The 25,109-nt window shown below is 57.2% G+C and overlaps 7 protein-coding genes across 7 annotated transcripts; 4 read left to right on the top strand and 3 right to left on the bottom strand.

Moving 5' to 3' along the window:
• Positions 1–46: 46 nt before the first annotated feature.
• On the top strand, positions 47–2,669 carry BJ171DRAFT_486128 (uncharacterized protein). The gene is made up of 8 exons (XM_053109192.1): positions 47–230; positions 251–835; positions 977–1,054; positions 1,186–1,288; positions 1,447–1,610; positions 1,767–1,830; positions 1,898–2,129; positions 2,310–2,669. The coding sequence occupies exons 2-8, from the start codon at positions 300–302 to the stop codon at positions 2,501–2,503; spliced, it is 1,371 nt and encodes a 456-aa protein (XP_052971398.1). The 5' UTR covers positions 47–230; positions 251–299; the 3' UTR covers positions 2,504–2,669.
• Positions 2,670–3,574: 905 nt separating this feature from the next.
• BJ171DRAFT_113175 (putative platelet-activating factor acetylhydrolase ib alpha subunit) lies at positions 3,575–6,829 on the top strand (the record flags this gene model as incomplete). The annotated part of the gene is made up of 7 exons (XM_053105479.1): positions 3,575–4,102; positions 4,535–4,835; positions 5,102–5,279; positions 5,479–5,575; positions 5,765–5,899; positions 6,022–6,135; positions 6,362–6,829. Coding segments are annotated over 7 exons (1,584 nt in total), but the record flags the coding sequence as incomplete, so codon positions are not given.
• Positions 6,830–7,451: 622 nt separating this feature from the next.
• On the top strand, positions 7,452–8,062 carry BJ171DRAFT_470980 (4'-phosphopantetheinyl transferase superfamily; the record flags this gene model as incomplete). Its single annotated transcript, XM_053108589.1, has 2 exons — positions 7,452–7,687; positions 7,837–8,062. The coding sequence occupies 2 exons, from the start codon at positions 7,452–7,454 to the stop codon at positions 8,060–8,062; spliced, it is 462 nt and encodes a 153-aa protein (XP_052971396.1).
• A 108-nt stretch (positions 8,063–8,170) lies between these two features.
• On the bottom strand, positions 8,171–8,943 carry BJ171DRAFT_470979 (Prefoldin; the record flags this gene model as incomplete). Its single annotated transcript, XM_053108588.1, has 3 exons — positions 8,171–8,339; positions 8,520–8,686; positions 8,905–8,943. The coding sequence occupies 3 exons, from the start codon at positions 8,941–8,943 to the stop codon at positions 8,171–8,173; spliced, it is 375 nt and encodes a 124-aa protein (XP_052971395.1).
• Positions 8,944–11,238: 2,295 nt separating this feature from the next.
• Positions 11,239–13,797, bottom strand: BJ171DRAFT_113144 (uncharacterized protein). The gene is made up of 3 exons (XM_053105478.1): positions 13,638–13,797; positions 13,203–13,399; positions 11,239–13,027 (listed from the first exon to the last, which is right to left on the bottom strand). The coding sequence occupies exons 1-3, from the start codon at positions 13,758–13,760 to the stop codon at positions 11,305–11,307; spliced, it is 2,043 nt and encodes a 680-aa protein (XP_052971394.1). The 5' UTR covers positions 13,761–13,797; the 3' UTR covers positions 11,239–11,304.
• Positions 13,798–16,983: 3,186 nt separating this feature from the next.
• On the bottom strand, positions 16,984–21,177 carry BJ171DRAFT_486111 (histone deacetylase 1-like protein). Its single transcript, XM_053109191.1, has 11 exons — positions 21,010–21,177; positions 20,728–20,771; positions 20,523–20,591; positions 20,083–20,200; positions 19,851–19,925; positions 19,470–19,608; positions 19,056–19,290; positions 18,821–18,929; positions 18,469–18,609; positions 18,013–18,261; positions 16,984–17,822 (listed from the first exon to the last, which is right to left on the bottom strand). Exons 1-11 carry the CDS (start codon positions 21,092–21,094, stop codon positions 17,182–17,184), a joined length of 1,905 nt encoding a protein of 634 aa, XP_052971393.1. The 5' UTR covers positions 21,095–21,177; the 3' UTR covers positions 16,984–17,181.
• Positions 21,178–21,802: 625 nt separating this feature from the next.
• Positions 21,803–24,548, top strand: BJ171DRAFT_470975 (uncharacterized protein; the record flags this gene model as incomplete). Its single annotated transcript, XM_053108587.1, has 5 exons — positions 21,803–21,871; positions 21,940–22,654; positions 22,699–22,866; positions 23,178–24,295; positions 24,507–24,548. 5 exons carry the CDS (start codon positions 21,803–21,805, stop codon positions 24,546–24,548), a joined length of 2,112 nt encoding a protein of 703 aa, XP_052971392.1.
• Positions 24,549–25,109: the final 561 nt, after the last annotated feature.

Genomic DNA, 25,109 nt, shown 5'->3' with positions numbered 1-25,109 from the left:
TTTCTTTGGCCCCAAGGACAACTCGCTTTCCGGTCTCGGTCTCCGCCGCAGATCAGCCCGGCTGCAGTTCTGTCCACGTCCCGATATCCGACTCGGCCCGATCCAATTCAGTCGAGCCCCCCATTCGCCTGTCGCCTGGCGCTGCTGCTCGCTCCCTGACGCACCGAATCGAACATCGGCTCGATTGCACAGGCGTCGTGATCTGATCTGATCTGATCTGATCTCATCCCATCCCATTCGCCCCAATCCGATCCCATTCGCCCCAATCCGATCCTATTCGCCCCAATCCGATCCCAACCATGCAGCCATTTGGACAGCCGGCGCCGGCCTCAGGGTCTTTATTTGGCGCCGCTCCTGCCCAACCTTTTGGACAGCCGACGTCAACTGGATCACTTTTTGGCGGCCCGGCAGCTGCCAATCCAACATCAGGGGCAGCATCGTCATCGATCTTTGGATCCACTGCTGCAGTCGCGCCGACCGCCGGACTCTTTGGCGCATCGGCCACACCAGCAACATCCGCACCCGCTGCGGCATTTGGGGGCTCTAGCCTGTTTTCAACAACTCCACCCACAGCGGCTCCGCAATCTGGCCTGTTTGGTGCGCCAGGGGCCACCGCTACTGGATCGACACCTTTTGGTGTTGCCCCTGCTACAGGAGGCGGGCTGTTTGCTGCCGCGGCCACCTCAGCACCTGCTTCGGCCGCAAGTGCAGGCCTATTTGGAAGCACTCCAGCAGTAGCGGCGTCAGCGCCTGTCACCGGGTTGTTCAGCGCCGCTCCAGCGGCTACATCGGCCCTGAACAGTGGTGCGGCTCTTGGCTCGGCATCGGTAGTAACGTAAGCAAAATCGTGCTTCCAACCCGAGCAAAGATTAGCCAGCGGAGGGACACACGTTTTGAATGTACAGTGGCTGCCATGCGGAAGCGTCGCGGACTCTCTACTCACTACAGAAACCCGGGTTGGCTCATGATTCAACAGGGCTCCAAGCGCAATCAGCAAATCATCAAACTACTCATCTCTGCCGGAAAATGTCCGAACAATCCTCGACAATATCGAGTATGTTGGGTTTTCTCTTAGAAGGCTGCCCGAGCTGCTGAAAAGGCGAATGAGACCATCGGAGCTCATGTGGCAGAACCTAGCTGGCGCTGTCTTGACTGACTGTTCATCCAAACAATGTCCATTTACAGAAAGCAGATACAAGACCAAATCCACATCGCGGACACGCTGTCGGTCAATGGAGCCGCCGACAACATCATGGAGATTTCAAAGTTGGTGACGGAACTCCGACAGGTATGCCCCTGACACGCCAGTGGGTCATTCATATTGGCGTCGGATCAACGTCTTGAAACCGGCAATCACACAGCTGTCGCCGAGATGCATTCATGCGTGCGGTATCGCAACTGACCATTGCGCATCTCGATCCCGACTGGCACTCGCACGGTCGCCAGAAACTCGATGGAGTCAAGAACACGCTGGACCAAGACTCCTACATCATCTCAGACCTGAGAAAGCAGATTGACGGAGAGCTCAAAAATGCCGATATGGCAATACGTATCACGGAGCGTCTCAGCAATCCCAACCCCAGCAAATATACCCGCAATTTCGGGACCAGGTAACCAGACGACACATGTGTGCACGGCCCCCCAAGCAAGACACGCCGCCCGCCTGTCGCAGACAGACCGGCAATTACTGCGGTGGCAATCGGCATTAGCTCGGTTGCTCCTGCGATTTGTCCACTCTTTGCCCGATCTAACCAGGAACGTCTCAGATATTTTATGGACTTTGCATCATCCTTGGAGGAACGTCTGGAGCAAAATCGACAAACAATCGAGGTAAGTCACAGCGTCGTAATACTTGCCCTGCATCGGATCTGTGCTGATGCATTCAACCATCGGATAGAACCTGGAGCGACATCTGCAGTCCGTGTCACAGCAGACGCACTACAGTCCACAAGTTCTGGGAGACATCATGCGCTACCAAAACGAGAGCTTGCTGATGCTCGCTGGCAAGGTCGCAAACACACACGAGCTCGTATTACAGCAGCAGGCCGAGTATGTGCAGTTCCGAAAGAAGTACTACGGTGACGACCGCAATCCTTTCTCCGACAGCTCGTCCGAGCTCGATGGCCAAGGTTGGTGAACAGCCACGGATAATCGGCGCAGGCGCGGAGGGGATATGCCATGCTCCTGCGCCAGGCGGCGTGGCATGAGAGTCGGAGGATGCCAATGTCACGACATTCCGTGTTATGAGAAAGCTCATACAAGATCGCCAGAGATTTCTAACGCCTCGGATTTGCCGGTGTCTCGCTTAGCATCCCAGCACTATACCGACCTGCTCAAAGTGGCCGCCAGCAACACCAAACCCACGGCTGGGGCTGGGGCTGCCGCCCATGCGGCTCTCACCATCGGCACTGGAGCAGGAGGTCTTGGAGGATCGTTTGCGACTGGGTTTGGAGCCAACGATGCCCTGAAGAACCCAGCAACCAAAGCCAAGCGGCGCTTCTAACCGCCAGAGAGGACTGAGTTGAGAGGCTGCAAGTGTCCGAGCGACGCTAGCCGCGACAAACAGTGTCTGTATCACGATGCTCAGGATGCCAGCAAATAACATAGCTTTTCCGAAATGAAATGGGACACACCGTCTCATTCGGACAAAAACACGGCGTAGTCGGTTCATATTACACACCCGACCAAGTGCGAGGAAGATGCATGGAGTGAGTGGGCACGACAGGACCAGCGAGCCACTGCAGATGCAGTCACTGCAGTCAGAGCAAGTAGTCATACCTGGGATGAAGGAGGGGTACACAGGGCAAAGACCTTGGCGAGGGGATGATACAGGCGCTCGAAGTCGTCTGGTTCACACATCCGGCACATCCCACACAAGCCACACATACTTGCCTCTCGAACTCGAGAGTGAACTCCGCTCCCCTTGACCTCGGCCCATATGCGGGCGTTGATTGCTGATCCAGCTGCTGACGCGGCACCGATGGACATGCCCCAGCCCCCTGGCTCTGGGATGCATGGGCCCTGGACATGCTGGCCGCGCCAATCGCCGTCCGTGGGCAGCGTGCGCGTTGGGCGAAACAGCAGCCGACCGGAAAGGAAAGTGCGCGCTGCGCGAACACGGGCTGGCGTGACACAGCGTGTGACAGGCCCGAATCGGGAAGGGCGAATGGGAGCAGCCATGCAACGCGCCGGCGGTGGGCGACAGAGCAGAGACGAGCGAAATGCAAGGGAAGTGTGGGCGAAACGAGAGCAGGATGAGAGCAGGATACGAGCGGGATGAGAGCGGGATGCGCAATGTGGGTGTGGATGTGGGTGTGGGTGTGGACGTCTGAGACATGTGGTTTGGCATGTGGCGAGATGGCTTTGTGTCTGTGGTCTGGCAACAGGCCTGGTCGGCCATAGCAGCCCCTCCCCCCCCCGCTAGCGCCGTTGCCTGTCGTCAGATCGATGCACCTGCGCCGTTATCGCACTCATGTACTAACGCTGCTCGCTTGCCACCGGGCCGAGCCAGCAACAGCGCCGTCGGCTGCGTTTGCGCCCTCAGTCGCTCCCGCCCGCTGTCTCCGTCTGGCCCCGGCTGGCTGGCCCCGGCCCTGGCTCGCCAAATAAGGAATCGCGACCGAGACGAGGCCGAGACGAGACCGGCTCTCGGCGTGGGCGAGAGCGCCGATCGCCTCGCTGTCCATCGCTTTCGCCTCCGTCTCCATCGCTCATCGTTTTCGCCTCCATCCCCTTCTCCCATCGAGCGTCCTCCTGCAGCGCTTGTGTCTGGTCAAATCCCCGCTTGCTCGAGATATCCCTACCCTGCGGCTCCCTGCAACTCGCAAGCCCACACCGCTTCTCTACGCCTTATTTCCCAATTCGGCCCTCGATTTCCCCCCCCTCCGCGTCTCTCCCTGTAGCAACCACCCACATGGGCTCCCGACAGCAAGCCGAACTCCGTCTCTCCATCTTGGACTATCTTGTTTCAAATGGTCTCGACAGTGCCGCTGAGGCTCTCAAGGTAGAGGCTGGTCTCGACGACTACGTTTCCGATGGCAAGCAAAAGTACTCGGGCTTGCTTGAAAAGAAGTGGACCTCGGTCATCCGCCTCCAAAAGAAGGTGAGGTTTCTGTCAGCCCCCCACTTGGTCCTGCCTATCGCCCTTTCTGTTCCTGGGTCTCGCCGCCGTCTCCGGAGTTTCTGTTGGATTGGGTGCCATGTATTCCTGGCTCCTGCATTACTGGCACCAAGATGTGGTGGCGACTGGTTGCTGCTGTTTTTATGCGTCATTGCTGCATGGTGCTGGGGCTCTGTGTTTCTGTGATCGAGTGTCTCTCGCGCCCAGAAGTGTCGGAGAACACAGGCATATTTCGCTTGTCTTTGAATTGGACAGCATGGGCTGGACTTTCTCGGTCTGTTGGTGTGGATTGTGCTGTTGCATAGGCCGGTTAACGAAACCGCACCATACCGAGGCCAGGCGAGCATGTCACCAGGCAGCTTGCGCACAATTGTTGTCCCATCGTGTATCCGCTGACGCTCTCGTGTATGGCAGATCATGGATCTGGAGACCAAGATGTCCCAAATGCAAGAGGAGCTCGACAACTCGCCTGTGCGAAAGGCCAATGGCTCGGTTGATGCCATTCCTCGCCCACCGGAGAAGCATGCCCTGACTGGCCACCGCAACCCAGTTACAAAGGTGCTTTTCCACCCCGTTTTCTCCGTCCTGGCCACTGCCTCTGAAGACACGACCATCAAAATCTGGGACAGTGAGACCGGCGACTTTGAGAGAACTCTCAAGGGCCACACGAAGGCTGTCCAGGATCTGGCGTTCGATGCCAAGGGCCATCTTTTGGGTAAGAACTGCGCTACACTGACAGTCGCATATCGACAAGTCACTCTGCCGAATTCGCCCTACAGGGCATCGTGTGGACGAGTCTGGCATGCTGCTGTCGGCTTGCCAGACTGTCCCTCCGCATCTCGGCCGATTCCACTGTCGACCCTTGCAATCTCGTTCCCTGCAATCTCGCTCCCTGCAATCTCGCTCCCTGCAATCTCGTTCACTCGATCTTGTCTGCTAATCCACTATGCCTTGGCTCCCTTGCCTGACTGTGCCCTCCAGCTTCCTGCTCAGCCGATCTTTCTATCAAGATCTGGGACATCGCGAACGACTACCAGTGCATTAAAACGCTCTACGGCCACGACCACAGTGTCTCGTCGGTCATATTCTCGCCGTCCGGTGACTTTATCATCTCGGCGTCGCGTGACAAGACCATCAAATTCTGGGAAACCTCCTCGGGGTTCGTATCCGGGTGGACTCGCTAGGGCATGGATTGCCCCACTCTTTGTACTTGACTTTGGGCCCATTCGTCATATCCGCATATCGACAGCTCGGCATATCAGCATACCGCAGACGCCTCACTTACTTTTTTTCCTGGTCCGCTGTCCGTCATGTTTGCATCGCCCAACGTGCCCTCCCAATTCCCGCAAATGCACCAGCTATTGCACGCGTACCCTGACGGGCCACGAGGACTGGGTCCGCTCGGTCGTCTCGAGCGAAGATGGTCGCTTGATTGCTACTTGTGCAAATGACCAGGTGCGTTCACCTTCGCAATGCATGCCAGTCCCGTATCATTTGTTGCTCGCCGAGCCGACGGCTGGACGGCTGGACGGCTCGACTGCGTCCAAAACCTAGTGCCGCGCCCACTCCCTTAGTCTTTCCGTGGCCTGCATATACATGCCCTCTGACTCTCTTTCATGACTTGACATGCCTTCACGGCAACAGACCGCCCGTGTCTGGGATTTTGCCACTGGCGAAACCAAAATCGAGCTCCGTGGCCACGAGCATGTCGTTGAATGTGTTCTGTTTGTGCCCACTACTGCGTATCCGTACATTCGCGAGCTCGTCGGTGCCGCCGATGTAAGTAGCAATCATATGCTTGCTAAGAGACGTGCAGGGCCTTTGGCCAGCAGTGTTTCCTCACGCACATACAACTCGCCATGTTGGGCGCTATACTCATCTAATCGCGCGGCGAACTTCAGGTCTCGAAGAGCAAAGACGAGCAGGCCGTGCCTGGTCAGTACGTGATCACCGGCTCGCGCGACAAATCCATCAAAATTTGGGATGTCGCCACTGGACAATGTCTGCACACACTGGTAATGCAACACCCTTCCCCACTCATCTTTGTCTGCTTCTGGGTGCACCTTCTGCGATTTGTTGAAAGGGCGGCCGGATCGCTCTGTTCGCGGGTGCTTATACAGCTCGAAGGGTCTATGGTGCAACAGGGGAAGTCGGCTACCCCTATAAGAGCGAGCTGCCGGATTCGTGAGCCATCTTGTGAACCACATCGTCTCACGCGACCGATGTGATTGATCCTTCCAGGTGGGCCATGACAACTGGGTCCGGGGTCTCAGCATGCATCCTACCGGCAAATTCCTCCTGAGTATTTCGGATGACAAGACCTTGAGGGTTTGGGACCTCAAATTTGGCCGCTGTGCCAAGTCGTTCGAGGCCCATACCCACTTTGTGACATCCATCGACTTTAACAAGAACAGTCCTGTGGTCGCCACCGCCTCGGTTGACCAGGTTGTCAAGCTGTGGGCATGCTCATAAATCAACGGCGCCAGCCCAAGCCCAACGAGGATAACCGCTGATTGTCACCACGACTGTACACTCTCTGGAAGGTGAAAGAAGGCTCCGAATGGGAGAAGAAAATGAACTGCAAGCCGATGCCTTCGTTGTCTTATATGTACATACATCTGCGTAGCGGCCTCTGCCTTTCAAAGGATTGGGCTCATGTATCCCGCAAGTGATGCCAGTCGACGGCATGTCCTAGAATCTAGATTCTCTGTATTTCTGCTGTTTATGTATTTGATTTGGAATGTTTATGTTTTGATTGCCTACCCTTTTGCTTTCGGTGCTCGCTGTTCATAGGAACCTCATGCCTCCCCCCTGTTTAGCAAGCATTGCCTTTACCCAGACTGTGGCAGCCAACGCAGTCGCCCCTTTGTATGCGCCCACTCTACTTTGTCTAGCTTTTACGTTTTCGATTCCGACTTTCTTCCTTGGGTTTGCAGCACTCGCCAAATGAAACAGGACACCCTGTTCGAGGACATGGGCCATTTTTTTCTGGGTCCTGAATACAGCATCTCCATCGGTGTGTCCAAAGTGCGATCGCCCCATCCTGCTCCGTCCTCGTATCGCTCAAGATCAGTCCAGTCATGCCGTAAGGCCTGTGCAAACACTATCTTGATGACTATGGCCCATCCTGCGATGGCAACGAATAGCCCGCCTGGGCGGCTTCGTTCGCTGGTCTTCAAGAATCGTAACGACAACGCTTGCAACGCGTTGGGATTCAATGAACACCCCATGAAGATTTCGGAACGACCGGGGCAGCCCTTGGCCTCGATCGCGCCGTCAGCGTCCTCGCTGGTATCCGTCAATACATCCCGCATCCGCTCTCCTCCCCACGATGAGCCACATCATTGGGGTCGGGGTCGATCTCTTGCACCTGCCTCGCTTCGCCGCGCTGTTGAACCGCAAGTCTCCCGAGCGCCTGGCGAAATATATTCTCTCGTCGTCAGAGCACCAGGCCTTTGCGGCAACATATCAGGAAGAAACACGGACAGCTCTGTTGGGCGTCCAGTTCTGCGACCTGCAGTTGATTCCCCCAGAGCAGCGCTCCATTTTTTATTTCTTGGCAACGAGGTGAATACGAATATTTCTTGCCCCTGGGGAGAGCAGATCTCTGATCCGATTTGTGTCTGTGACTTTCGAATCCGTACGCTGCATTCTCCTGCCATGGAGTCGTGCTCACTGCTTGTCTTGTACCGTTGCAACCAACTATGGCCTCAAAGATGGACTGCAAAGGAAGCTGCCTACAAGGCCTTGAGCCCCCGGTACCGCCTCGCATGGCATGAAGTCACCATCGCAAAGGACGGTCGACGGCCTTGCTTGCTGCTAGACGCCCAGTGCAAGTTGGCCGCCAACGTTTCGGCGGCTCATCTATCTATATCGCACGACGGCGACTATGCCGTGGCCGTTGTGACCTTCGAGGGACAAACCAAGTCGAATCTAACTTGACGACGCCAGCGTGCAGCGACCCCAACGGCTGAAGAATATATTCCATTCATTGGCCCAAGCACGCACCGACTGGCAGGCTAGCCGACAGAAGGAAGCCTCTGGGTAGGCTCAGAGCTCCTGCCGCTTCTTCAGCAGCTCTTTCAAGTTGTCCTGGGCATCGATAATGGAGCCTTCGATCTTTTTCGAGGCCCGCTCAAGAGCCTTGGCCTCCCTGGCGGCCTCGGTGCTCTGGACTTTGAGCTCATCTGCCAGGACGCTCAGATCCGCCTTGAAGAACCTATGGCAGCAGCAGACAAGGGGAGGATTCACCGGCACAGAGGCCGTTTGGAGGAGCGTGGCCTCTGGTCAATAGTCGTACTTCATTCGCATCCCAGCCCAAGTTCGATGAGATCCCTTCTGTTCGGATTCACTGCCGCAGAGACTGCCGCAGAGCAGGGCTCGAGTATACGATACTTACATCCGTCCAACAGCTCGATAAGCACCCGTATCCTTGGGCAGGCTCGCCAGCTCCTTATGAGTCAGATCGCAGAGACGGCCCTCCCGATCCTTCAGCGAGAGCTGGGTCTTGACGGCATTGAGCTGGCGGGTGTAGTCGCTGATCTTGGACTGGGTCTCGAGGAATGCCTATCATCCATGGCCGGCAGATCCGAGGCGCAAGCGGACAGGGCGTTGTGCATTTCAGCTCTGGGCAAATATCCCAAATGGGCGTCTCGATCCGTATCCTGGACGCTCCGGATGGGTGCATGGATAGATAGATGGATACGGCATCGGAACCCGATGGAAATCGAGTGGCCTCCTGCCCTCGCCTTTGCTCTGGACGCACTCGGGGAGCCGCCGCCTACCTTCTTGATTTGATCGTCTGATGTGGTGGCAGAGGACATGTCGGGCAGCGCGGCAACGAGAGGCGATAAGAGGTGATCAGAGGTGATCAGAGGTGATCAGAGGCGGTTGCCCCAGCCGGGTTCGATATCGAGACAGCCCCAAGCCGGGATGAGTGCGGCCACGCGCGTCACATGACTGGCATGTCCTCGCCGAGAACGCCGCCAGCGAGGCCGCAGATGGCGGACGCAACTCGGTTGCAGGGCGGATCAGCTCCTGTCCTCTATCTTCCATCAGACACAGCAGGCCCGCCAAGCAACCAGGCGGGACTGAGCCACCAGACGATCCAAGCAGCGAGCCGAGCCACCCAGCCATGTCCACCGAGGTGCGTTTGGGCGAAGGCGCCGCTGCACTCGCCAGGAGATTGCCTGTATGGCAAGGCAACCTCATCGAATCGGCTTGAGCAAGACCCGGCAGATACCAGCAGCGACACAGCGTACCTCAAGCTGCCGCCAGCCGGTCCTGGATTTGACCAACAGCCCGGCACAATATGAGCACGGTGGCCTTGTTGGTCGGATGCCGCTCCAACAACCCGAAGCCAAGGACACCCACGACCACGGGCAGCTGTCTTCGAAATCGGACTGGAATGGGTGCCGTTTATGTGATTGCATCCTAGCCCTTGCTGATCCTCGCTCGGCTTACTATTCTTCAACGATCCTCGATTCTCAGAACCATCTCCGCGAAAACAGCACCAACCTCCTCGCTCATGTGATGGCATCCGTGCCGCTGTCGCTTGGGGCAGTGCTCTGGGATCTGCGTGATGGCAAGGTTCTTGAGGTTAGTGGCCATTCGTGTCTCAGTCGATCATCCGAGGCATGGGCTCAAGAGTTGTATGGCCGTCGTCTGATGCATTCATCGTTTGATTCGCCTTTGGTGAACCCCTCGATACATACCATATCTCATGTCCTATTGCCAATATCTGGCGGGGGGGGGACGACTCCATGAACAATTTGAACAATAGGTTGTCGGTGATTTCCGCAACGACACCGAGTCCATCGCCTATTTGGCTGGGATTTTCAGTGATGCCAAGAAGATCACCAAGCTGTCCAATGAGAAGGAGCACGCCAAGAGAATCATAGGTGAAAATTGATGCCCCCTGCATAGACACTGTCCACGCTGCATCGGCACCGGATTGACTGAAAGCACTCGTTTACTTGCTCGCTCCCTTGCACGAGAGCGCATTGTACACCGACGGCAGCAGTCGCTTTCCTCGCCATCTCTGAGTGCTGTTATGCACTGTCTCGGTTCTGGCACAGAGGCGACACCACATTGGATATTTGTGCGGGGCTGCTCGGCACCTCATCAGCCTGCACTGCATTTGAATCCGGTTGATACTCCCAACACACGGCTCGGGCCAGTATTAACGCAAAATCTCGATCATTGACACTGTTGATAGTCTCGACAGCAGACCACGAATACATCATCACTTCCGACGCCAAGCACGTCTATGCTGTTAAACGAAGCCTATAGACGGCTCCGGTCTTCTCGATGGATCCTGATACTCCCTGCATCCAACACTGAATATAGCTCTTTCCGTGGCCATTCCTAAATGCTGACCAGTACAGTCTATCCAGAAATAAACGGGACACTTTCCCTTCCTGGCTTCAGATATCTGAACCCCGCTGACTGACTGTAGGCCCCAGCGGGTAGGCCATGGCATTGCACTCCTGTCTTCGTTGGCAATCGAGTGGTTTTGGTTGGTTTGGGAAGCATGGTCTTGAATACACCCGGCCGATCTTCTGTGGCGATGATCGACTGGCATACCGAGATCATGTTCCGTAAGGCATTGATGTCTCGATCCCACAGCGTATGACAGCTTGCACAGCTCCGGACAAAGTGTGGTTTCTCGACATCAAGATACTCGGGTGACTCGAGTCACTTGGCTTCCCGACAATGTGAGCACACCTGGGATGTGTTGAACTCGTTCACCGAGCACACATGGATCTTGGAGACGGATCGGTCTGGTGGTCGTCTCTGGTGGTTGTGGAACTGCTCAAAGTACTTGGCAAACCTGAGTCTCCTGGGACTGGATGTGTATCCCTTCTCCTGTTTCCACGATGCATTCCCAAAGGCAATCACCACCTCGGTCTCCGGTGGTGCCTGGTCGATGACTTGCTTGCACATCTCGTGGGCGGTGCGCTGTCGCTTGCTGTGGAGATCCAGTCGCTTGAATCGCCGTCGCCGGGTCAGGCTGAAGTACAGCTGTTTGTCCAGCATGTCTCCATCGAACACATGGCGTCCTTGATTCAAAACACAGAATGGTCATGGCCAGCGCGCGATTGTATTGGGTAACAGAATATTTGATCAATCGCCAAAATCACGGGTGTCCCGTTTTTTATTGGATTGACCAGTAATGTCCCTGGCTATGCCGGCTGGGCGCTTGCAGCAAAGGCCAATCCGCCAGCGTGCTGGAGAGCCACCGTGGCGAGTTGATCTATACTCGATGCTGGCGATGGGGAGTCGGATGCCTTCACCGCTTCGAGCAGGCTGTAGAAGCTGGCGGGGAGTGAGCGGGTGTTGTTTTCCAGAGTACAGCGATCGGCCTGCTCCCTGTCGATTGCGTCCGAAACCCCTGCAAGGCCAGCGGCCCAGCACAGCGTTTCGAGTCCTCGGGAAGCCAAAGAGCGCCCCTCGCCAACACCAGCACACGAAATACAGGCTGCGGGCTCGGCATATTCCATCTCGTCATCGACAGTGGCCTCAGCTTCATGCGGAGCGACTTGGTCGCTGGTGTTATCGGACTCGCTCTCACGGTCGGTGATCCTTGGCCTTGGCTCAAACAAAGCAGCATTCTGGAGCTGGTCCTCTTCCTCCTCTTGAAATGGGTCGTGGTCGAACTGATCGCATAGCGACGACCCATTTGACCACAGGGCCCATGACCACTGCTCCCAATCTTCATCCTCGGAAAAGACCTTGAAAATTCCAGAGGCACATGTTCGGAGGTGCGCATGATCTTCAGGGAGGCGACCGTCGGCGTCAAGACTCTCCCGGTTCGCCCGCATTGCCAGAAGCATCTTGATGATCTTGATATGGCCCGATTGAACAGCGACGTGCAAGGGGCTCTCTTGTCGGTGGTTCTTTTCATTGAAGAGCGACCACTGGGCCTGTGCTTGGTCGCGCTCGCGGAAATACTCGTAGAGCATCGTGAGATAGTATGCACCCACGGCCCGGCGGCGCGGCTGCAGGCTGTCTCGAACGACGTAGTGGACGACGGTGTTGCCTTCGTCGTCCTTTACCCAAAGCGAGTCCGACAGCCAATACAAAACGCCTCCAAATGCCTGTGCTTCGTAGCAGCTCTCCATGGATGTGGCCTTCAGCAGGGGTGTTTGGCCGTTTTCATTCTTGAGTGCAACATTAGCACCGCACTCCACCAGGGCAGCGACGATGCTCTGCCGTCCAAGAGCGGCAGCCCAGTGCAGTGCCGTATTGCCACTATGATCGAGCACCATGTCGACAGCGACGTCGGTGTCTGGACGTTTGACAAGATCCACGGCGTGGGCGATACTACTCGGCAATGTGGAAAGCTGAAGGAGTTTGATGATCTTGGTTGCCGGCTCCTCAAGGAATATGGACGACAGGATCTCTTTCTGAAGAGCATTCAGGGCGCTGGGCCGTACTTCAGTCAAGCATGGCTCGGGCGAGACAGGACTGTAGGTGCACATACCACCAATGGCGTCTTGGGGCTCCGGGAGAGTCAGAAGTGTAGGCGAGGCGATTGGCGAGGAGGGTGTCGGTGAAGCACGAGACGGATTTCCGCGGACCATTGGGATCCAGAAGGGATAAAATTCGACCGGAATCGGAAACTCGGCCGCCAACGGGGCCACGAACTCGTATCCGGTCTTGGAGGGCCGGTCTTTTACTTTGGTGCCATACGACTTGATCTGCATTCGCGGGTCGTGGTGCATTTCCAGTGGTGTCTTGGGGGCAGACATGGCTGCCAGAAAGGCGGTCGCGGCCACATGGTGGGCCGTTCCGGGCGGTCGTCGGGTGGCCTTCTGGACGGATGGATCAAAGTCAAACAAAGGTTTGAGATCTTCATACACATTGTACTTTTGCGACAGCTTTCGTGCAACATCAAGTGGGATCCTAGAAGGAATCCGCCACGGAATCAGATGGATTAGCTCCTCAGCATCACCTGCAATCGCCAGTCTTGCATTGCGGGATGTTAGGAGCATAGAGAACAAGAGCCAGAGGAGCCAGAGGAGCCAGTGGAGTCAGAAGAGCCGGAGAAGCAACTGCAGTGAGCTGTGCATCGTCATACCAAGTGCCCTGGAACTTGTTGTATCCGCCTTGGACTTTATCGTGCACGATTTGCTTCTGGACTTCCTTTTGGATAACAGTGTTCCGCTGACACTTGTTCAGACCCGCAGCCTTGAGAACCTGCGTGGCGTTGATGAAATCGTCTACACAGCGCCGCATAACTGGGATGCAGTCCTTGAGAAGCTCGTATACTTTGATCTGGCGTGCATGAAATGCAACGGGAGAAGGCATGGACGTAATTGTTTAGCTGCTGCGAAAGCGGGCAGAGAACCGGTCTCAAGTTGCATTTCCAAAACGGGCCTTTGACAGTCCCTCCCCCCCCCCCGATTACAATTCCTGATGAGGCTGCAATGGGTGGGGTCGGTCGTGCACTCAAGTGAGGCGCACAGGATTGTGTGGACGAGCCGCACAGTGCACAATAGACGATAGTACTCACTCCGCTGTAGATCGCCAGAAAGACAGAGCCTGGCTCGTCTTGGACATAGGGCGGGATTGTCTTGTTGCTCGACATGCCAACTAGCAAGTTTTGTTGGTCAGTTTGGCGGTGAAGCCTGCTCATGTGCTGCAAACGACTCACGGAACTTGTTGAACCTAATTACAGCCAATTTCCATGATACATCCGTGGAAGCCCATTCTATGCACAGAGGGCCAGTGCGGACATTCTCACATACCGAGCTTCTGAGACAGAGCCATGTTCTTCTTGTCGTTGGCGAGATCGTCCAGGTGCCGTTGAGGAGCTGGAAAGTACAATCCGGCGGGGCGATGGGTATCGATGCCCGATTCGCCTGAGACCAATCTTGTATCTGCAGCTGAGTGGCCATGTGCGTTTCCCATGACCTTGGAGGGTTTAGAACCATCTAGAGCTCCCTGTGCGTGTGGCTGTGGTTGAGTGCAGGTGCTTGTGGCTGACGGAGGTACCGAGCGGTACATGTACGCTTGATGTAAAGGCGGAAAAATGCCGGGCATCATCGAGGCGGCGAGCTGCGGAGGATGGAGTTGGTGATAGTGGGGACCTGCGATCGCGGTGACGTTGTCCGAGAAGGGCTTGTGGATCGATTCGGGATGGGAAGGTGGGTCCACAGGTCCAGCCAGCGGAGGCTCATTTCCGGAGCAATGATTCGTGGGCATGTAGTAAGTGTATGGCAGGTTGCGGTCGTCACCAAGAGCTTTTTGGTTTCCGACATTGGGCTGAAAGGATGGCGGAGGGGGCGCGGCAGAGTAACCCTGACTGGGGCCGTTGGGGCAAGCAGAGCCTTTGACGCTGCCTTGAGAATTGCGGCCATTTGGGGAACCGGGTCCGTTGGGGGCACTCTTTGAGTAGATATATACAGGAACGGAGGAGATAGGAGGGGCGCCAGAGTATAGGTACGAGAGATGGGGGAAGGCTGACGCCGAAGCTGAGGATGCGATTGGAGCTTGTGTGGCCGTCGGGGTAGCCGATGGGTCCACCAAAGGCATTGACGATGCAAGCTGACCAGGGGCTTGGGGCGGACACACCCCACCGTACGCATAGGACGATGAGGGAGGAGCTAACTGCAGCGAAGCGCCTTCTGGAGGCCAAGGGTAGATGTGGAAAGGTGATGCCGATGGGATCGAAGGTACACCAGATGGGAAGGGAGCAAAGCGGGGATTGGGCCCACTCCATGCATAGGGGGCTGTGGGAAAGTTCGGGTGATCAGGATCGATAGGCGGCGGAGAGGGCACGACCATATTCGAGGGCACCATCGCAGGGACCGAGAGCGAGGCGGGCGTTCGTGGATGGGTCTTTGGATAGTGGGAATGGGAGGCGGCACGGAGAGCTGGGGTGCTGGGATTCAAAGGATACGGTGACTTTGCCAAGGAATCTGAAGACTTTTTTGAATTTGAACCGAGCCCCTCGGCTGTTCGGTTCTGCGCCTTGAGCTCGGATGGGATTTTGTGGTACTTGGGCATAGATGCAGGTAGCAGCAAGAGGAGTGGGAAACTAAAGGCTGAGGAATGCACAAATCGGCCGATGGCTCTGCCTAGGTGAGAAGGGGGATGCAATGCCGAGGTGGCAGGAAAGGCGGTCCAGCCAAGGAGAACGAACGGTCGTGAGGATGTGCAGTATGCTGCCGCGAATCACTGGTGGCTTGTGGAGATGGAGCAGGCAGCAGCAGTTGATGGTCGGGTGAGTCAATCGGTGGAAGAACGAGCAGTAAATGAAGTGAAGGAGCACAGAGCCAAGTCGGTGAACAGTCGGTATGTAATTGCGAAATGGAGCACGCGGAAAGCAGCATCGGAGGTGTGCGAATGGGCATGGAGCAAGCGACGGGCCGCAAGGATGAAATAGGCGGGAAAGACGTGGAGCCGGGGACACGGCGGTGTTGATTGGAGATCTTTATCAGAGAATCAGCCAGAAGGATCCGGAAACCATACTACCGAACATGATCGGTGGGGAAGGGAGAGCGGATAGTGGACAAGACAACGAGCAACAAGTTTGAGCACCACTCCAACGGCTAAGTGTGTGAAGCATGCACTTACAGGAGCGTATCACTCGAGGGTGCTGAGAGTGGTTCTGGCTCGCGGCTGGCAAGACTCTGGTGGAATGGGCAAAGAGACAGGACGGACAGAGTGAGCGATTGAGAGTCGGCTGAGATGCAGATGCATCCAGATGAGCGCAAAGAGAATCCAGAGCCACGACGGAGGCAAGGCGACCGTGCAAAGGAGCAAAGGAGCGGCCATGACGTTGCAACCGAAACCCGGCAGCGAGCGTGCGAATGGCGGAACATGGACGAACGTAGGATCGGCGGGCGACAGGGACGCGAGGGAGATCACAAACACAGGCTAGATGGACAGAGCATGGGCTTACGGTCAAAATGAGCTGGTCCAAGCCGATCAATCGAGCGAGGCTAGAAATGTGCGGTGCCAGCAGAGGCGAAGCGAGTAAGGCCGTGAGAGACAGAAGCGGGATCAGCTGGTGTGAGACGGGATCGTCACGGATCGAATCGGTAGAGATGTACAGGAGTATCGGGAGGGTCGGCAGAAGAGAGCAAGAATAGGCCAGAGAAGGTCGGAGCAGGATGGGATGCGATGAAATGCAGCGGGATCGGGCGATGGGGATGGAGGGAAGGCGTCGAGGCACTTGACCGGGGGGAGGGAAGCAGGACCCTGACGCGCCGGCCGCGCTCTGGCGGCAGCGGTGGAACTGCAGACCAAGTCGCATGGGCGGTCGGGAATGGCGGTCGACGGCATTGGTAATTAAATCGCAGACACCGTTGTGGATTGCATCGCAGACGGAATTGGTAATTACATCGCAGACTGCAATGGTGATTCAGTTGGCAGTCGCATCGGCGCCAGGGCAGAGCGGGATCGCTTTCGGAGCCCATCGCAATCGTGCGGGCTGCCAATCGACACTATTCAGCCCACACAGCCGATGCAACCCACACAAGCCATCGACATGGTCTGCATCCCACTTCTTTTTGGTCGGGTTCTATCGGATTCTATTTTATCAAAGTCACTGCTGGAGATCAGCTAAGGCCGCGATGTGCATTGTTCGTTACCCATCCATGAATATGCCACATCCACTACACCGCCAACCGCACTACCGACTGCCCCGCTGCGTTTGCGTCGTTGGACTGCGATGGCTGGGCTGGCGGAGCACCCGCAACTCGATCCCCCCGCGCGTCCGGACGCGAAGGGCGGGAATCGGCCGCCAAGGGCGGGCACTGCACCCCGGCGGTGCTTGTTTGTCTCGGACGGAGGACCGCTGTGATGGATCAGATTCGTTGTGCATTCGATGGCACCCCTTGCTGTCGTGCGTGGCATTCGATCACATCTGCCAGTGCTTGCCACACGGGAGCCCTGCCTCCAGCCGATCGCGGCAACTGCGTCGGCGATGGACTCTGCTATCGGCAATCGTATATTGACTATATCTCCCCGGCGGCTCCCTCCAGGCCCTTCCAAGCGCTTGTGTGTTGCGCACTCGCCGAGCAAGAGCACCTCGGGGCCAAGGATCGTGCTCATGCCTGGTCCATGTCCATCATGTCGCCCTCGCCTTCGCCCGTAACTGGTGCCACGGCGCTGGGCGTTCCCTCGTTGCCCTCTTTGCCCTCGGGGAAGAAGGCCCGGTCCGACTCGTTGGCGGGCGAATAGGGCACATCCGAGCCCTGCTCGTCCATATCCATCATCGACGAGGCCGCTTCTTGCTCTTGGGGGGCACCCTCTGCCAGCTTGACGTCTTTGCTCACGCGAGCGTTGCCTGCATGCAGTTCGGAAGCTACTTCAGCCAGCGTCTTGGTTCCAGACTCGACCTTGAGGGCCGTCTCGCTCAGGATGGCTGCTGCCTTGGCGTCGCTGCCGACGGGGCCTGGTGTGCCGCTACCGCCAACAGGGGTGTCGCGCCGTCTGCCCTTGCCCGACTCGGACAGCTGTTCCAGGTACTTGCGCTCGAGCTCCTTTTGCTGCTGTTGGACTTGATCGATTTCCTGGTACCGCTTCCGTTCCTCTTCAAATCGCTGCTTCTCGCGGTCGCGGCGTGGTGCTCGCTTGATCTCTCGCTCGCGGGACTCGCGGTAGCTACGTTGGTCGCGGCGGTTATCGCCTTCATCCTCCGAATCCGAGAGTTCTGTATCGGGGACTCGATGCTTGTCCGACATACGTTCTGTTGCCAAACATGCAACCCGTGTGGTGGTAGTTGGTGGTACGGCAAGAACAACGGCAGAGTGTTGACATCGGAAAGAACAGCGAGTATGAGATCCATGTGGCTGACTGTGGGCCTAGAATACGCATTGGCCGCCACCACGGCAAGCACAAGGCTGCTGCCCAGCGAGAGCCCCTCGATGCTAACGTACGTGTAATCCGCGTATCCTTGAGATCTTCCGAGTCTTCGTCCTCGTCCTCATCGTCGGATTCGTACAGGCCCTTAGGAGCGTGGTGCATTTGCACACTCGGGGCGTGGATGACGTGCCGCAAGTTTTCGATGATCTTGATCTTCATCTGCTCCAGATACTTTGGGGTGTTCAGGTTTTCCATGTTGTTGCTGGGCACGTCCAGTCGATAGTCTGGACCAAAGTACTCAAAATAGTCGTTGTTCGGCAGGGCTGCATCGCGTTCGTCGTCCATAAGATGTCAAGTGCGGGCACATTCACAGCGTTGGATGAGACATGCAGCTCGTGAGACCGTGGCCGTCCGCGGGCACATCGCCAGCCTTCAGTGTGCATCTTGCTAGTTCGGAGCACTGACTGGTCTGCCCCCCGAAAGTCACCCCAAGGCGATCGTCCTCAACAAATCGCAGCAGCGCGGCGTACCATCGGGAAGGCTTTGGCCAACGGCGATTGACGTCTCATAGCACCAGGCGCGACAGACGTTTCGAATTGTGTACCCTCCGCCGCCGAGCAGCAACAGAGGAACGTTAAACGACTTGAGGAACTCGACCGCTTGAGCGTGTCCTGCAGAGGCGGTTCAACCAAGGATCAGCCGCTATCCCAAAAAACAACCAAGCGATTCTCAAATACACTACACCCTCGATGCATTTGTAACTCCGCACACGGCCTTCCAGCGGCTGAAAGCGTTGCATCAGAGTGCATTGAAACACTGCGCCGTTGATTGGCGGACTGGGCGGCAAATGCGACGACAGTAACGCCCGCACAGTATCCATACCGCGCATCGAGAGGTTGAAGCTACCAAGCTTGTCGCCGGCCAAGGAGTCGGCGCCGCATTGCAGGACAACGGCCCCTGGACGGAACCACTCCATAATCTTCTGAATCACCTGTGGCCCCGGCGACGATGAAATGTATCGCCGTCAGCCGGCTCCGCGTGTATTTCGGAGCGGTCTCGATGACCCGTTCCGGCCGAAGCTTTGGCCAGGCCGTGAGCCAGATCCTCTGGGACTTACCGGTCGAAAGACGCTCTTGTAGGATTCATCGTCAATGCCCTCACGCAGCGGGAAGTTGACAGCATAGTGTTTGCCCTGGCCATGGCCAATATCGTTGATATCGCCCGTTCCCGGGAAGAACTCGCCATACTTGTGGAACGAGGCCGTCATGACTCGATCGGTGGTGTAGAAGGCTTCCTCGACACCATCACCGTGGTGAACGTCAATGTCAATATACAGCACACGCTGGTGGTATCTACAATCGATGGCATTGAACAAGGCGTTGGATCGGTGAAATGAGCAGGGCATTGCCAATGGTGCCCAAGTGCAGACCCGATCTTGTCAGTCGAGGATTGGACTTTTGCAGCAGCGAGTGAGGGGGCGAAGCAGCCGTCGGCATGTGCCAAGCAGAGCCTCCGTTCCCTCGACGCCTACTTTAGCAGCTCCAGGATGGCCAAGACAATATCGTTGACGTAGCAGAATCCAGAGGCCTCGGCCTTCTTGGCATGGTGCAGCCCACCACCCCAGTTGATGCAGATTTCGGCCTCTCCGCGGCTCAGCTTTTCGGCCGCGGCTTTGTGCAGCATCAACGGAGATGATTGCAGTGTAAGCGGTATCGTCCATTACACCGCTCATCATCAACGACAGTTGGTCGACAAACGCCGAGTAGTGGTGAGCCGAGCTATGGCTATGAATCGATCGGAGGATCTGGCTGGCAGACTGCGGAGGAAATATCAAGCAGCCGATCCATAGCCGTATGGCAAGACACACAGAGTAGATCGAGGCACCTCCAAATGCCACGCACCCGTGACTCACCAATCGATCCGCCAGCCGAGAGAGTGCAAAACTCATACAGTCCATCAAAGACGGGACAGTCTTCACCGACGTTGACTGCACGGAGGAGCGGCGTTTCGATAGATACGGCAAGCGAGATTGGCATGAGAAGAAGATCAGCAGGGGATGGTCGATGAGGAGGAGCATAGCAACCACAACGCCAGCTGCGATCGGGAAGGGCGATCAAAGGCAAGCAAGGGCGGATCAAGCTCACATTTCAGCTGATATTTGGTCATGTCCTCGATGCTCTCAGGGGTCACTCTGGCGAGGAATTCGATATACTCGTCCGAGTGAAATTTCTTCATGGCGTCACTGTTGCATGGTTTGGGCCGCTATCAGGAAGACAGAGTTGGCCAGCGCCGAGAATTGGATGAGTGAGCGGACAGAGCAACTAAGCGGCACCCAGATCAGGCAGCCAAGAGCCAAACCGAGAACCCCACCCTCTATTCTAACGCTAGCATGATATGGAATGGTATGGCATGGCATGGCATGGCATGGCATGATGGACCGCCGCGCGAGCCAACATCCACATTCGCTGGATCCGACCGGACACTGCACTTCAAGACGTGCCGTCCTGTCGCGGTGTGATCAGCGCCGGCACCCCGCCAGCCAACAACCGGGCCACCTCCGCTGGGGAGAGGTTGATCCACTCACAAGGATCTCCATGTGATTCCAGAGCTTGTAGTTCATGATGAGATTGTGGGCCATGCGGATACGGTGAGGCTGCATGGATCACAGCAAGGAAGCTCGGGTCAGACGGGTCGGACTATCGGAGTATCGATCGAACACAGCAGAGAGGCACCCAAGGGGAAGTATGAGACGACTCAATGCCCAACGTTGCACGAGTCGATGAACATACCTTCATCGGATGCATAGGGCCATAGTGATAGTTGCCAATGTCCGCTGGAGGAAACAGGTCAGGGCAAGCACCAGCAAGGCACGTCAGTTGGGATCAGCCCATGGAGCGAATACCGCAAACGCGCCCGGCCAGAGCAGGGCAGCCCCCGATGCGAGCCGACACAGAAAATACGATCGAGAGAGGCATCGAAGCCGGCACGAAGAGCGGTCCTCTGATCCAATGCAGCCTCCAGCGCAGACGGCGGTGAGGCGGCAGCGAGACAGCACGAGCAAGACGACGCACAATGGTAGTAGTAGGCGACTTTGGATTTTCGCGAGGATTGGGTGGACGGGCCCATGAATCCTGAAGACACGGACGAAGCCATCATAGCGACACAGGCGATGCTCCGGCGGCGGTGGCCTGGGCTGCAGGCGGATGCGTGAGGGGGAGAGGGGTGTCGCAGAGCCGGGCGGCAGCCAGACAGAGAGCGGGGCCAGGACAAGTCGCCAAACCGCCGACAGCCAGATCGGGCGGTTCGAATGTGCTGCGCGCGGCTGCGCATGGTCCCGTGTCGAGGGTCGAGCCGGCTCGAGCCGGCCGGGTGCGCAGCCGCGGCTCCTTTGTCGGAGCAGCCCGGTCCTGGCCGCCAAAGACCAAAGACCAAAGACCAAGGACCGAAGGCCCGTCACCGCCAGCTGCTCTCTGTCTCATCATCACCGCCGGCTGCCCATCGCCGCACACCGCTGTCGACGTCGGGCTTGAGCATCTCTGGTGCCGCATCTGCGTCGCGTCGGCCACGTACGCATAACCCCATATCACAGCCCGCATATCCATATCACAGCCCGCATATCCATATCACGGCACCAACACCAGCACAAACGCCAACACCAACACAGCACCAACACTGTCATCGTCACCGACTATTCCACGGCTCTCCTCGCTGCGTCGCACCTCCCCCTCGATCAAGTATCTTCCTCTCTCTCTCTATCTCGATTTTCGTAATCCGCCACGCCAATGCATCCCGCCTCCTCGTCGTCCTCCGGCTCTAAAAATACGCACCTGTCCGGCCAGCACCAGCGCAAGCCCTCCAGCGGCGATGCCGGGGTCGCCGATCCGCCGGCCGCTGCGGACCCAGCCAACTCCTCGTCGGATCACTCTGATCACAGTAACCCTGCCGACAAACCCGCCTCTGTCTCTGATCAGCATCTCCACCTGCATCACCACCATCAACAGTACCAGATCAAGATACAAGAACTACAGCAGCTCCAGCAGAAGCATCTGCAGCGCATCCAGGATCTCGCCTCGGCTCAGCCACAGCCGACCAGCGTCCCTCACTCGGCACCGGCTTTGACTGCACCCGTGCTTTCGGGTGTCTCGGCATCGATGGCCACGGGCTCGACGCCATCGCTGTCCAATCTCCAGCAGCTCACCCAGATGATTCTCCAGCGCCAGGGCCAGCTGGATCCGCTCGCAGCCCCCAAGCCGCCCAGCTCATCGCAGCCGCCGTCCATTCCAACCAGCGCCTCTTTCTCGGCACCTTCGAGCTCTGTCCAGACCCAGGTCCTCCTCCAAAACTCGCTCTCGAATCCGTCGTTTGCTTCCTCGCTCGGGCATCTTGCCTCCCACATCGCCGGGCTGCCGTCGCACACCGACAAGACCAACGACTTTGGCTCGTCGCAATCGGGCGCTCCAGGCACGGATATGTCTCAGATTGCAGCGCTGGCTTCTGTTGTTCCGACATCCGTGGCGCTGTCGACCCCCGACGGCATTGCCTCGGAGCTGGCGGCGGACGCGCTGCAGGCCGACAACCAGGCTGGCTCGGCTGATGCAGGGTTGGCTGCCAGCGACGCAGCTTCCGGCGGCGGCGATACTCCAAAAAAGCCAACCTCGAAGCGCCGCAAGGTCTCGCATGCATGCGTGTACTGCCGGCGAAGCCACATGACATGCGGTAAGCCATAGTGCCGGGCGGCTGTCTGGTTCAGGGTGGATTAGGTCGGTGCGGGGCTGGGAGTCTGTCGGATGTGGAAAAGCCTGTCGGCGCCGTATCTCTGCATCACGGCGCTGTCAAATACGTCCGTGCCGCTCTGGCTTGCCGTGGCGCCGATTGGGGCGTATCCGATAAGGATATGTGGCCGACGGCTCTCGGCACGCGATATGCATGTGAAGAAACCACGCCGCCGGGTCGGGCCGAAGCTTTCGGGTCTCGGCGGACTGAAGTCGTCAGCAGAACGGCTCCTCAGGAAGACTGGATCGGGGCGGGATCTCGCACGAGCAAGGCCATCAACAGCCTCTAACTCGAGTGTACTGCCTCTGCCACCCTGTCCCGCGATTCACATGTTCAATGGCTGCATGTTTGCTCCCACAAACACCCAACGACTGCATATCCACCTTGCGCATAATCCCACGTCCGCGCTTTCAATGTCCATCCAACCCCATCTCGACCGTTGCAATTCGCCCCACTGGATATTCAGACGAAGGCCGTCCGTGCCAGCGGTGTATCAAGCGCAAAATTGCCCATCTCTGCCACGATGAGGCCAAGCCATCGACATCGGCTTCATCGTCGTCGTCATCGCTGTCGTCAATGGCCTCCTCGACCATCAATGCCCACGCCCTCGGTGTAGGAGGAGTCGTTGCCTCCCGCCCTATTCCAGGGGCACCGGCAAATGGACTGGACATTCTCGGTAACGGCATGGGCACCGCATCGAGTGCCCTAACCGGCAGCAACATGGCCCTCGAGCAGTCCATCTTCAAGGGCATGTCCGAGTTCCCCCCGCTGTTTGCAAGCGAGCACATGGGCAACGAGTTCACCATCCTGACGGACTTTCTCAACAGCCTGGAGCAGGGCAAGAATGGATCGACAGGCCAAAACGCCGACGGAACTTCGGCTATCCCAGCGAACAGCAAAACGGGCGGTGTTGTCGGATCCGGTTCCAACGTCTCTGTTGCTCCAGACGGAACCAAACTCAGCAGCACCGAAAAGTTCATTCTGACAGCCGCCGATCCTGCTGATGGCACCTTTGAGGACCGTCTGAAGCAGGTCATCAACGCAAAGTTCGAAGCCGGCCTGCTCAAGCCATACAACTACGTCAATTCGTACACACGGCTGCAAAAATGGATGGAGATGCACATGTCGCCGCAGTCGCGCCAGCGGATATTGAACGTCATGTCTGTTTTTCGGCCGCGGTTCCGCTGGGTTGCCCAGAGCCTGACCGACATCGACTTGGTGCTGGTCGAGGAGGCCTTTGACCGGCTGCTGCTTGAGTACGACCGCGTCTTTTCATCCATGGGTATTCCAGCCTGCCTGTGGCGGCGCACCGGCGAGATCTACAAATCCAACAGAGAGTTTGCCAACCTCGTCGGGATCCCGATTGAGACGCTGCGCGACGGCAAGATCTGCATCTACGAGCTGCTTGCGGAAGAAAGCGCCGTCAACTACTGGGAAAAGTACGGCAATATTGCCTTTGATGCCGCCCAGAAAGCCGTCCTGACGAGCTGCGTCCTGCGCAACCTCAACGACCCGAAGGGCGGGTATATCAACTGCTGTTTTTCGTTTACCATTCGGCGAGACAAGTACAATATCCCGCTCCTGGTAAGTTCGAGGACTGCGGCGGATCTGTCCGTCTTTGGCCATAGCGATGTGATCCGCGACAGAGTGATGTAAGGAAGCGAAGGGCGATCTCATGACGCGAGGCGCTATGGCAAAGTCTGGCTGTGTTTCCGTGCGGAACAAACGCATACTCATCGTGTGTCGTGTGTTGTCCTCGCCTTCTGCATTCCACTTCTGCGTCAACGCCTCGCAGATCGCCGGGAACTTTCTCGTCGCGTCCGACGACAAGAAGTAGATCCTCGCTGCAGAAGCGACTGCCGAGAGCACTATCTGCCCGCAATCAACACGGCTCGAGACAGGGTGTTTGGGTTTCCGGCGGTGCTCACGAGGCTGCTGTGGCTCATGAAAACACACACGCTTTGCCGCCCAGCACGGCTTTCCACAGCGCCGTCGCTTATCGTGTGCCGTTCTGTCGGATCTGTTGGATGGCGCACGTGTACTCGGAGATTCGTCATTACCAGCAGATACCGATATGGTGTATTCACGGCCGTGGCTCCATCTTCATCCAAAAATACAGCCGGGGTCACAACAGATAGAAACCAAGAACTGAGGCGATCCGGCAGGCAGCAGTCATGCATGCGGCCTTGCAGCGTGAGCAGATCCGGAGCCACATTCATGAAGCAAATACAAGGCCAATCCCTCACTTCTGACTGACTGGCTGACTGACCAAATCATGCTTATGGGTCAGGATACATTCATCGCAATTACTTTTCACTGAAAGCAGATGGTTGCTGGCCGTACAGCACGTGCAATCAGTTGGACCGGTGTCAACTCAACGGCTTCGAATCATCTTGGT

This window comes from Polychytrium aggregatum (assembly GCF_025602895.1).
Source record: "Polychytrium aggregatum strain JEL109 chromosome Unknown BJ171scaffold_2, whole genome shotgun sequence".
Classification (NCBI taxonomy): domain Eukaryota; kingdom Fungi; phylum Chytridiomycota; class Chytridiomycetes; order Polychytriales; genus Polychytrium; species Polychytrium aggregatum.
This window is presented reverse-complemented; position numbering and strand designations above follow the sequence as displayed.

Excerpts from the sequence above, each read along its gene's own strand:
- BJ171DRAFT_486128 (XM_053109192.1), top strand. The coding sequence starts at position 300 with ATGCAGCCATTTGGACAGCCGGCGCCGGCCTCAGGGTCTTTATTTGGC. Across the intron at positions 836-976 it reads GGCTCGGCATCGGTAGTAAC|GGCTCCAAGCGCAATCAGCA; the intron begins GTAAGCAAAATC and ends ATGATTCAACAG. Across the intron at positions 1,055-1,185 it reads ACAATCCTCGACAATATCGA|AAAGCAGATACAAGACCAAA; the intron begins GTATGTTGGGTT and ends GTCCATTTACAG.
- BJ171DRAFT_113144 (XM_053105478.1), bottom strand. The coding sequence starts at position 13,760 with ATGAGCAGGCTTCACCGCCAAACTGACCAACAAAACTTGCTAGTTGGC. Across the intron at positions 13,400-13,637 it reads TTCTGGCGATCTACAGCGGA|ATCAAAGTATACGAGCTTCT; the intron begins GTGAGTACTATC and ends CATGCACGCCAG. Across the intron at positions 13,028-13,202 it reads AACAAGTTCCAGGGCACTTG|GATCCCACTTGATGTTGCAC; the intron begins GTATGACGATGC and ends GATTCCTTCTAG.
- BJ171DRAFT_486111 (XM_053109191.1), bottom strand. The coding sequence starts at position 21,094 with ATGATGGCTTCGTCCGTGTCTTCAGGATTCATGGGCCCGTCCACCCAA. Across the intron at positions 19,609-19,850 it reads CTCGGCTGGCGGATCGATTG|CCGCGGCCGAAAAGCTGAGC; the intron begins GTGAGTCACGGG and ends TGCTGCACAAAG. Across the intron at positions 18,610-18,820 it reads CTTCAACCTCTCGATGCGCG|GACACGCTCAAGCGGTCGAG; the intron begins GTATGGATACTG and ends CCGCCTCTGCAG.